This window comes from Cherax quadricarinatus, chromosome 5 (assembly GCF_038502225.1).
Source record: "Cherax quadricarinatus isolate ZL_2023a chromosome 5, ASM3850222v1, whole genome shotgun sequence".
In the NCBI taxonomy this organism is placed as follows: domain Eukaryota; kingdom Metazoa; phylum Arthropoda; class Malacostraca; order Decapoda; family Parastacidae; genus Cherax; species Cherax quadricarinatus.
The window spans coordinates 12,637,883-12,650,141 of NC_091296.1; the positions used below are offsets into that span (position 1 = coordinate 12,637,883).

A 12,259-nucleotide genomic window follows, 5' to 3' on the forward strand; every position below is an offset into this window, starting at 1 on the left:
GCACGCAAGCTGACGTATGAACCACAGCCCGGTTGGTCAAGTACTGACTTTAGGTGCTTGTCCAGTGCCTTCTTGAAGACAGCCAGGGGTCTATTGGTAATCCCCCTTATGTATGCTGGGAGGCAATTGAACAGTCTTGGGCCCCAGACACTTATTGTGTTGTCTCTCAGTGTACTCGTGGCGCCCCTGCTTTTCATCGGGGAATGTTGCATCTCCTGCTGAGTCTTTTGCTTTCATAGGGAGTGATTTTCGTGTGTAGGTTTGGTACCAATCTCTCCAGGACCTTCTAAGTGTATATTTTCATGTATCTCTCTCGCCTGCATTCAAGGGAATACAGATCAAGGACCTTCAACCGTTCCCAGTAGTTTAGGTGCCTTATCGTACTTGTGTGTGCCATGAAAGTTCTTTGTATACTCTCCAGGTCTGCAATGTTGCCAGCCTTGAAGGGGGCTGTTATTGTCCAGTAGTATTCAAGCCTAGAGAGCAAAAGCGATTTGAAGAGAATCATGGGCTTGGCATCCCTAGTTTTGAAGGTTCTCATTATCCATCCTATCATTTTCTTAGCGGATGAGGTAGATACATTGTTGTGGTCTTTTGAAGGCGAGATCCTCTGACATTATCACTCCCAGATCCTTCACATTACTTTTCCGCTCTATTGCATGGTTAGAATTTGTCGTATACCCTGACACATTTTTAATTTCTTCAAGTTTCCCATATCTGAGTAGTTGAAATTTCTCCTCGTTGAACTTCATATTGTTTTGAGTGGCCCATTCGAAGATTTGGTTGATGTCCACTTGGAGTCTCACGGTGTCTTTGATGAAGGTCACTGCCATGGTAATCCGGGTGTCATCTGCAAAGGAAGATACGGAGCTATGGCTAACAGCTCTATGTCAGAAATGAGGATGAGGAATAGAATGGGAGCGAGTACTGTGCCTTGTGGAACAGAGCTTTTTACCATGGCTGCCTGGGACTTTACTCTGTTTACTATTACTCTTTGTGTTCTGCTTGTCAGGAAGTTGTAGATCTATCTACCAACTTTTCCCATTATTCCTTTATCACACATTTTGTGTGCTATTACACCTTGGTCACACTTGTCGAAAGCTTTTGCAAAGTCTGTGTATACTACATCTGTATATATAATGCAGGGATCAAGCATCAGATTGCATAGTCACTAGTTACCATGTACATTGTGTTCTATGTAGGATCTGAAGCCCTATGTATGTATTTTATTAGTATTATTATTATTATTAGTAGTAGTAGTATATTCATGAGGTAGCACTAAACAGTGCTGTGACCAGGAAAAGTGGTGCTCCCTCCACGTGCTAATTAACTTAGTGGGTGAGGATGTGTATGGAGTTGCAACTTATTTGGAAAAATATATAAAATGTTAATTATTATTATTATTGCTGCTGCTACAAATAATAATAATTATAATAATAATACAATAATAATAATGGGAAGCTGTAAACCCAAGGGGTCATACAGCACCTGTATCAAGTATAGAAAAAGGTAAAATATAGAATGCCTAACAGTCTTAGAAATGGGAATCAGCATCATCCTCACACATGAGGAGTTATGTCCATGAAATTTTTGAGCCAGTGTTGGATACAACAAAGTAAATTATCATTCTGTGATCTGTCTGATTATTGTATGCTTTATGATGCAGTGATTGGAAAATAAAGACTCTTAAGCATAAAACTGACTTGACTGAAGCTATGGAGCTGAAAACTTAACCAATGCTAAGGGCCTGATTACCTCAAACTTACTTCATCCTTGAGACTGAGGGACTGATTAATTCACATTTACTTCTTCCTTGAGGCTGATGGACTGATTAAATCAAGCTTATTTCTTCCTCAAGGCTTTGGGACTAATTACTTCATACCTACCTCTCCATTACTCCTGCTGTCTCCAGTATTTATGTCACCCATGTATTTTAACTGAAGAAGCCTATGGAGCAGGCAAAACAGATTGACAGAAAGGATACCTGACTGTTGCATATGTTTATTTTTCATTTACTTGTCATTATTGTATATCATTATTATGATGATATTGACTTGGTATATTTCATTTTCTACAGACCTGGTCCAGCCTTTAAACTGCAGCCTCCTCCATTACCAGCCAGCCGTCGACACAGTCCTGTGGGAATATTTGGTCGTCAGTCTCCCCCACAAAACCCTCCAGGATTTAGGCAGAATGGCCGACAAAAATTCATTGGGCAAAGATTTCAGAGGGTCCCTGTACAAAATCCTTTGCATGGGAATTTCCAACCTCAACGCCAATTTTTTGTCAATAGCCAGCCTCATTTTCAAAATCAGCATCAGCATTTCTTTCCTAGTCAACATGGAAGTCACACAGCCTTCTTCAATGATGATACCCCACCACTGCCACACACTCCTCCTCCTACACACAGTCCTACAGTTGGCCCCATCTTGGGAGAAGTACTGAAGGTATGTCATGAATCTTAACCTGTATCTCCTTAAAACAACAAAATTAGCCTAATGTAATCCACACATAAGAGAGAGGAGCTTATGACAACCTTTCAGCATGACTTAGTAAATGGCCCAAGTTGGACCAAAATATTGTCATAAGCATCCGTCTCCTTTGTGCAGGTCATTTGTGTATTGTTCTCATCACGGTATTGTGCCTTTTTGTTCTTTAATAGCCTCATGTGTTCTTAAATTATGTTAATGGGCTATGAAGAGTTCTTCATATTTCATCATGCAGGCTTTTCTTTCTGTCTCATAAACATGCTAGATGACAGGTACATCATGCTACCTCTATTTACACTTAGATCACACCATATATGCATGGGTACACATATGTATACACACCTGTTTGAGTTTTCCTCTATTTTCTTTATAGCTCTTGCTCTTATTGATATCCTTTCATATCCACGGGGAAGTGGAAAAAGAATCCTTTCTACATAAGTCATGCATGTTGTAAAAGGCGACTAAAATGTCGGGAGCAAGGGGCTAGTAACTCCTCCTTCTGTATAAATTACTACATATAAGAAGAAAAACTTTTCTCAGTATATGAATTTCTAAGGTTGCACTCACATATTCATTTTAGAGCTTTAACACACTTTTCCTAGAATTTTAACACAAATCTGCATTAGGTACATCCTGAAGTAATCAGTCCCTCAGTCTCAAGGAAGAAGTAATGCCTTGGCATGATAGTGGGTTTCTTTGTACCAATCAGATTATGAAATGTAAACACACATTGTAACCTTTGCAAAGAAATAATTTTTTTATTTGGTTTGATTTGATTTTGGTAAGTTCCAATAAATATTCTCTAAGTTTTTAGCTGAAGTTTATAAAAGTTACTATAGTTTCAATATATGAGAAAATTCCAGTCCTGTTGGAAGTCATATCCTGGACAAAAATACAGTGGACCCCCGCATAACGATCACCTCCGAATGTGACCAATTATGTAAGTGTATTTATGTAAGTGCGTTTGTACGTGTATGTTTGGGGGTCTGAAATGGACTAATCTACTTCACAATATTCCTTATGGGAACAAATTCGGTCAGTACTGGCACCTGAACATACTTCTGGAGTGAAAAAATATCGTTAACCAGGGGTCCACTGTACTAATACCACTAATATGTAAGAATACCACAGACTACAATGAGCCCTGGTCATGGACCAGGCTGTGAGGGCGATGATCCCTGGAACACCCTCCTGGTAAACTCCAGGTATACATATTGGAACTACTCAAGAGTTGGTTTGGGTAAAACGTAATTAACGGTGGGCAGTATCTACTGTAATTATATTAACAGATTAAAAAAGTTGTACGTGCCACACTACTTGAACACTCTGGGTAATCCTGGGTTAATAACCCTAAACATGTCTTCCTTTTCTTCTTCATTTGGGTAAAGTTGTCCCTTCCTTTCAACAGTTGGACTCCAACACACCAGCAGATACAGATCACGTTCCATCCTTTGCTGCCAAGATGTTTATTGTACGCGAGGCTCCTGAAGAATTTCATCCACCAGGCTACTCACTTGGGGCCTTCCACAAGGTCAATGCACATGTTGAACTCCCGAGGACTAAGTTCTTCTGTGAGGAACGAAAATATTTGCCTGGTATCTATGCTGACACACAGCTGGGATGCAAAGTAAGAAACCTTTTTGTCAAAACACTGTGTTACACATTTTTCAGTTATGGTACTAAAATACTTTTTGCAAACTCAGATTTTTTCATTACTTTTTCCATTAGCATGGGTTTGAGTTTTATATAAAATTACAAAATTTGTGGTTTAGCATATAATTGCAAGTAATCTGATACTTAGCATTTCATATATTTTACCCATGTTAGCTGAAAATACTCATTCAGACTATTCATAGGTTCTGTTTATGAATATATGCATACATTATTACATTTATATTTTCATAATTTGTGTATATATTTTTAGTTTACTATTAGTGTATATCTAATGTTATCATAGTGTTAAAAACTGTATATTCAGTTCTTTTTCTTCTCCAGGTGTTCCACTTGTGTCTTCCCGCAGCCATGGGCAACACTATGACCAGCTTCCTCTGCCCAAACATGACCCTATTTGACCAGTCCATCTTGCAGTGCAACTGGTGGTACTATGTCAACTGTGAAAATTCTCCCCTGAGTTACGATGCCAACCTCCCCATGGCTCTCAGCTATCGCAAAATCAATGCCGCTCAGCTGACCCTATCTGGTGTAAATGACTACAACAACGTTGCTCTCCTGTCACAAAATGCAGAGGAACTGAAGAAGCTGCAGGCAGACCAGTCTGACACCATCACAAATTTTGCCCTGAAAAGGATGGGCTTGCTTGAGCAGCCTGAAAACTTACTTCATAATGGAGGTGCTGGTCAGACAGATGGTATTCGTCGACAGCCAAGGACGATGGCACATGCTGAGAACACAACCCTAGGAGAGGAGAAACAGAATGTCTCAAAGAAAAATATGGATGAAAATAATCTTCATAAAAAAGATGAAGAGAAAGTTCAAGAAAAAGTAAACTGTGAAGAGGACACTGCCCAAGTGGAAGATAAAGTCAAAGATAAAATAAAGTATGACGAGGTAATTGATCAGCAAGAAGATAAAATTAGTAAGACAGAACAGAATAAAAACAGTAATGCCCATATTGAAGATAAAATAACGAAGAAAATACAAGCTGTGGAGAACAGTGACCAAAAAGAAGGTACAAATAAAGCAAGAAAAAATAGAAGTCTTGTTGAAAGCAGCCACAGCAGAAACTTAGGAGCTAATGAAGGTTCACATATTTCTCCTCTTTTATTGAGGGTGTACAAGAGAGTTGCCTACCTGGACTAGTTCTCAAAAGCACTTACATAATGTATGTCATCAAACAGTCCCTCACTTAATTGTATACTCCCTTTAGAAAAAGTCTTTTTAATGCTTGTGAAGTTTTTATAGTACTGTATATACAGTTATCTTCTGTGTTGCCAGCCACTCAAGTAATGCCATGTTACACTAAAATCAAACAGTATTGATGTGTTAACATGCCATAAGAGAAACTGTATCTACATTCTTGAGAGCATTTACTTCACAACTAAAGGGAACTGGGTTTGGTTGCCTGGCTGGACAAGACATATTGGCAAGTCTTCTTATGCCCATTGCCTATGCTTGCCTAGAAGTAAATGCAGTAGATACCTGTGTGTTAGTCATCGTATGTAGGTCACATCCTAGGAGAGAACCCAAAAGGAAATATGCCATAATATTTAGCTCTGTTGGTTATCCTGGGTTAAATAACTATAAAAACGCCCTCAGGATCTGGGTCTGGCATAGCATAAATACATCAATATTGATGCTTTTTCTTTTCTCTTACAATGGTTTTTTCTACCTCATTCTTATTCCACCTATTCTCCTTACCCTAAAAAAAAATCAGTGCCATTTGAAGGAGAGTAAAATGTTTTTTCTTGCTTATAAAGCATGAATTGCTCAATAATTCTACCTGCTTCTATATATATATGAGATCAGTGGTTCATGGACCACTTCATCCCACAGCTTTTGTAAATAGTTCATCTATCTTTTAGTCTGACTTAGTGGCTGGCAAAGGTAATGTAAAAACAGGATATAATGACTCCCGAAATCATAATAACACGATTGCCAACAAACCATGGAATGGGTGGAATTTGAGCCCATGGTGAGTGAGTTGTAAAACTCCAGGCCAGTGTGTAAGCCACTGGCCTGGAGTTTTACAGTTCACTTGCCATGGGTTGCAACCCCACCTGTACTTTTTTTTTTTTTTAACAGGATGTAATTTTGACTTGTTGCCATGCATGTGCTGAGTATGCACAGTACTAATATGAATGTTCTAGGTACCCATCAAAGCTACCACCATGGTAGTTAACCAGTGTGTACTGTAATTAACTAGTGTATACTGTAGTTAACTAGCGTGTACCGTAGTTAACCAGTGTATACTCTTAACTGTTCTTGCCATCAACCCCCAAAATAATTTTATGTAATCTTAATTTCTCTTACCAAATATATGTACAGCAGATGTTGATCAATGCGTTTCCAGTGTATGCATTATTTTAAGCTTCGAATAGTAGGCAGCTGTAGTCTTAGGTTTGTAAAGGATATAGGACAGGTATACTGTATTATTTCCCAAGAAATTAACATGTAACAATTTATTTTAAATCTATCTTGTCTTTCATTATGTTTACATATCAGTGAACTATTTTTTGTTTTTCTTTGCCTATATTTTCCTCTTCAATACATAATGTTTCTTCAGACTTGCTAGTGACATTTTTTTTTTTTTTTTTTAATTTATACACTGATGCACATATCACAACTTTAGTTTTTATTTATGCATTCAACTTTGATTATTTATAAGTTTTCTATTAATATTAATGCAATAGTAAAATGACTTTCAACAAAGAAACCTTTTGTTAATAGAGTATTTTGCTCAGTGGGTGAATTTTGTTTTACTTTTTTAGAACATCAGCTGTCTCCCACAAGGTAGAGTGACCCAAAAAAAACAAAAATGAGGAAAAACATTCTCCATCATTCATTCAATCGTTGTATTGCCGGAAGTGTCATGACAGTAGTTCAGATGTCCCTCCAAACAATAATATCCTCACACCCCCTTCAGAGTGCAGGCACTGTACTTTCCACCTCAAGGACTCGAGTCCAGCTAACCAGTTTCAATACACAGGTGAAATGTATTACTAAAAGGTTTTCACTGAAAGTGTCTTACTACCAAACATCTGTCATCTCATCGCTATGTATTTACAACATTAACAAAGGGTAGGATGTTCATAGTTTAACATCTTAGTAATTCTTTCTTTCTTTCAACACACCAGCCGTATCCCACCGAGGCGGGGTGGCCCAAAAGGAAAAACAAAAGTTTCTCCTTTCACATTTAGTAATATATACAGGAGAAGGGGTTACTAGCCCCTTGCTCCTGGCATTTTAGTCGCCTCTTACAACACGCATAGCTTACGGAGGAAGAATTCTGTTCCACTTCCCCATGGAGATAAGAGGAAATAAACAAGAACAAGAGCTAGTAAGAAAATAGAAGAAAACCCAGAGGGGTGTGTATACATATGCTTGTACATGTATGTGTAGTGTGACCTAAGTGTAAGCAGAAGTAGCAAGACGTACCTGAAACCTTGCATGTTTATGAGACAGAAAAAACACCAGCAATCCTACCATCGTGTAAAACAATTACAGGCTTACGTTTTACACTCACTTGGCAGGGCGGTAGTACCTCCCTGGGCGGTTGCTGTCTACCAACCTACTACCTAGGTCATCTTAGTAATATACTGTACAAAATTAATTTTGATCATTGTATTGATCATTTAATTTTCTAATTTGTGATAGAATGATATTTTCTTATCTTAAAAACATTAAAATCATTTAAACAACCTAGGCTAAGTTATCCTGCCCTTCTCCCCTTTATATATTTTCTTGTTAATGAGTGATTATTTTCCAGTTGTTGATATACAAGACCACGAAGATTTCCCCAGGTTTAGCACATCCCCCTAAATATAATAATAATAGTGATACTAAGAATGCACGATAGTCAGTAATGTAAGTGCTTGCTCAATATCCTTTAGATAACCGAGTGCAGTAAGGCCCCGACTTAGATAATTTTGACTTACTGACTGACTGACTGAGAGAGAGAGCCAGAGAGGATGGGGAGAGCTAGCTAGCTCTCACATTTGCTGAGAAGTATAAAGAACTATAGATTTAAAAAATACTATTTTCTTCAAGGTTGAATTAAACCATGGATACTTTGTTTTTTTTTGGTAATGATTGGTTCTGAAGTAAAGATTAAATAATTATGTTTGGTTAGGCTGTGGAAAGTTGGTGCTCTTGCTTACCAGACATGTTCAGTAGAGGTGTGGGACCTCATACCACACCTTCCCTCACACAACTATACTCATCACTACCTTCCCTACCCCCAACCCTCTTCTTCCCCTTCCTTCATACTCCCCTCCCTTCTCTATGCCCCTGCCGCTTTCCTCTTCACCCTCTCCTATTCTCCACCCCTCTATTGGAGATAGCTCAACTGCTATGCACCAGTACCCTTCTGTACTGTGGTATGTACTGTAGCTCCATTCTGTTTAACAAACGTGTATACATTATATAAATAAATGTTTAATACCATTGTAAGTGAAAAGCAGCATTACTGAATGTAAAATATAGGGTGAAAATTCCTGTTTAAAAAATACATGTAAATGAATTTAACCCCTTGACTGTCGCAACCCCAAATCTTTTCCCGACTGTAATGACACCAAAAGAATGAAATTTGATGGAAAACTGACGAAATTACACTCTCGTGAAGTTAGGAACTTTGGCAATATTTACAAATCGGCGTTTTCGCCCACTTTGAGCCCTATTTTCGGCTAATTCCATTGTTCCAGTCGACCAAACTCATAGCTATTTCTTTAGAACTCCATTTTTTTCTATCGACTGAGTACAAGAAACTGCCCATTTACCGATTTCAACTACCCAATAACGTGGTCAGAAATTTGCAATTTGGCCAGTTTCACGAAAATTACAAAATATGACAATTCAAAATAGGGTCCAGAATGAACAATGCAGACATTCCTGGCTCTAAAATAATATTTTCTTTGTTCATCAGTCACATCTCCAGGCCCCTCTGATATTACTCTTGCTTTCTATTTTGAATTTTTATTCAAACAAAAAATAAAAGATTTACTGTTATGCAGACTACAGTAATATTGTAATAATTGTATAAATAATATCAACCCATTCATGACTGCATATTAGAATGGCTGCTTGGAAATTTATTGGAAAATGACATCATTTGTTTACTTTTGAACATCAGTAAAAATCAAACATTTCCCCTACTTTGAGCTCCATTTTAAGGGTTTTCATAGTAACACCAATCAAAATCACCTCTATTTCTATAATATGTTTTCCATTCTATCAAAGGAGACCAAGAAAACGAGAATACAAACATAAATACTATACGAAAATAGACCACAAATTTGGCATTTTAATTAAAAAAAAAAACGGTCGGAGTTTTTTTTTTTCCTCATTATGCACCGCGTGCTGCAGGATTTTTATTATATGGTGCACACACCACACAGACCCATTCTCTCACATGTGGGCCTACCAGCTTTCTCCTGCTTGATTTGAAGCCGCTAGAATTTATGAGTATATATACGTCAAAAACGGTGGCTCGTGAGAAGTATATATACGACCGAAACAGTCAAAGGGTTAAATTTGTAATATTATGTCTCAGGAGCACATCAACGATTATAACATGGGTATCTGTGAAAAATAAGTTCCAAGAAGTGAATTTTAGGAACTCGTGTATATAAAAAAGTTGGGGCCCTACTTTACTCCATTAAAGACTGACTAACCAAGCACACTGATAAGTGTATTCTAATCAAATAAGTTTAATACAGTATCCATTCTTTATAGGCAGGCTACAATTGATTCATGTTTTTTAGATATAAAGTTATACTGGCTTTTGTTTTCATATAGGTAGTACTGTAGCCTACTACATTACAAGTGACACATCTATGAAATATTTCTACATTGCTCCACAAATGTAGTGGCAGAATGTAACAGTTACTCTAGATTTTTTTCTTTTAGACACTGGCAGTCTCTCGCCGAGGTAAGGTGACCCAACGCAGAAGTCAACATTTTCACTGTCACTTGTTCATTCACTGTCTTGCTAGAAGGATACCAGTATCACAGTTCAGATGACACTCTAAACATTCCTATTGTTTAACAGTGACATTAATGATATGCAATATAATTTGAATAGATCCTGTTGATTTGCATGCAGTAACCAAACAGAGGCCAATATAAAATCATTGTGAATTATGGTCATGAATGTTATTCTATGACCACATGTAGTCCAATGATATGGTTTGTCTGTATGTACAAAATGTATTAGAAGCAGTAGTTTGTAGTTTTTCATCCTTTTTTTTTTATAGGGAACATTATTTTGAAGCTAATAAGGGTATGTATACATAAATGATGAAAGTGTTTCTTTTTTGAGTCACCCTGCCTAGGTGGGAGACGGCCGACATGTTTAAAAAAAAAATAGTTTTCTACTTTATACTAAGGCATTGTAAAATTTACATATACTTTTGTAGCCTGCTTTTAAAACCTGGATCTTAAGAAAGCTGAAGGCCTATGGTCAGAATCTGCATAATCAAAATTCTAGTAATTATTAATAAGTGAGTCCATGATTCATTTATAAAACGGATGCTTATGTTTGGTCTTTGCACCAAACATTTTGAGCTTAGATAACAAAACAAGTGTGTGTGTGTGTGTGTATGTGTGTGTATTATTTCCACAGGTAAACTGACCTTCTCAAATGGAAACTGCCTCAAATTCAAATAGTGAAGCTTCCAAACTCATCTTGTGACCCATGGATGGTAAACTGCATGGGTGGTTGTTGAGGTGGCGCTGGCGCCTAATTTCCAATTGAGTAATTCTGAAGCATATGAGATAATTCGACTAGGGCTTCCCGCTCTCGGCTGTAACTGCCTCGGGAAGCAACTTGACTCAGGTAGTTGACAGGCTCTTGATGGTCGGCTCTGGTAGCTGCCATTGCTGGTAAGGGCATGTAATTTTTATAATTATAACTCCCTTTAATGAATGGTTTGGAATGTTTAGACTTGTACATATATATTTAGTTAATTTATTGTGTAATATGCATATTTTTAATAAAGCCAAATATGTATATCATTGTTTAATTGCCTCTTTTGGCTGTTTTTGCCAAAATAAAACTTGATTTACTACAGTCCTGCTTTGTAACATTTTTCCAAGCCTTGATGCATGCAGAACAAAGTTCCATATGTTAGCTCCTAGTTACTTGCTACAGTATGGTGTATATATCTGGAGAGTATATCTGGAGAGAGTTCCGGGGGTCAACGCCCCCGCGGCCCGGTCTGTGACCAGGCTTCCTTAGGTCAGTGTCCCAGGATGCGACCCACACCAGTCGACTAACACCCAGGTACCCATTTTACTGATGGGGAACATAGACAACAGGTGGAAAGAAACACGTCCAATGTTTCTACTCTGGCTGGGAATCGAACCCAGGCCCTCACCGTGTGAAGCGAGAGCGTTAACCACCAGAGCTATACAATCTTTTAAAGATTGAGCAAACATAATCCAAGACAGTAGACAGGAACATACATGGGCACTCGCGTGAAGAGGCAACAAGGGACATTTGCTCTATCTCAAGCTGTATGACCCTTATGGGTTTAGGACTTGGTTATGATTATAATAATAATAATTCTCTATCTCATTTCACAGCAATAATTTGTTTTTATTAATTTTGAAAATTTGTCTTTGTTATAGCAAATGTAAATTTTCTTTTACTTTGATGACTTACTGTGTAAAAGCTGGTCCTCTACATTATTATTCCAGTAGATAATCCCTGAACATAAGTTATGTGGAAAATTGCATTTATCTGAATGTAACTAATTATGTACATAACAGTAAATGATAACAAAGATAATTATTATTTATCAGAGTTACATAGACAAGTAGGAATTTGGGACACCTAGGTCGCAAAAAATGTCCCCCTTCGATACCTACCACTGCCATAACCACAAGTTGCTCTGGACCTATTAATTAAATGAAATATACATACACCAGGAATACTGGTAAATATATAAATTTGTGGACTGTATATTAAAAATAATAATTGGTTATATATATACATAATTACATAACAGAAGGAAAATATATCTTAATATCACTCACCAATTTGACTGGATATTAAGTTGTATCATACTCAGAAAAACCTCACTAACTAAATT

The 12,259-nt window shown here is 37.4% G+C and overlaps 1 protein-coding gene across 3 annotated transcripts in view; it reads left to right on the forward strand.

Annotated features, from left to right (window-relative positions):
- LOC128684857 (uncharacterized) overlaps positions 1–11,175 on the forward strand; it is a 131,562-nt gene extending 120,387 nt beyond the window's left edge. For 2 of the 3 annotated variants that reach the window (XM_053771166.2, XM_053771168.2), the window contains 3 exons: positions 2,078–2,447; positions 3,898–4,116; positions 4,485–11,175. In XM_053771166.2, the coding sequence (XP_053627141.2) occupies positions 2,078–2,447; positions 3,898–4,116; positions 4,485–5,309 (1,414 nt within the window). In that variant the 3' untranslated portion in view covers positions 5,310–11,175. The remainder of the gene's footprint in view (positions 1–2,077; positions 2,448–3,897; positions 4,117–4,484) is intronic. The other variant, XM_053771167.2, reaches the window with a different exon arrangement.
- The last annotated feature ends 1,084 nt before the right edge of the window (positions 11,176–12,259 follow it).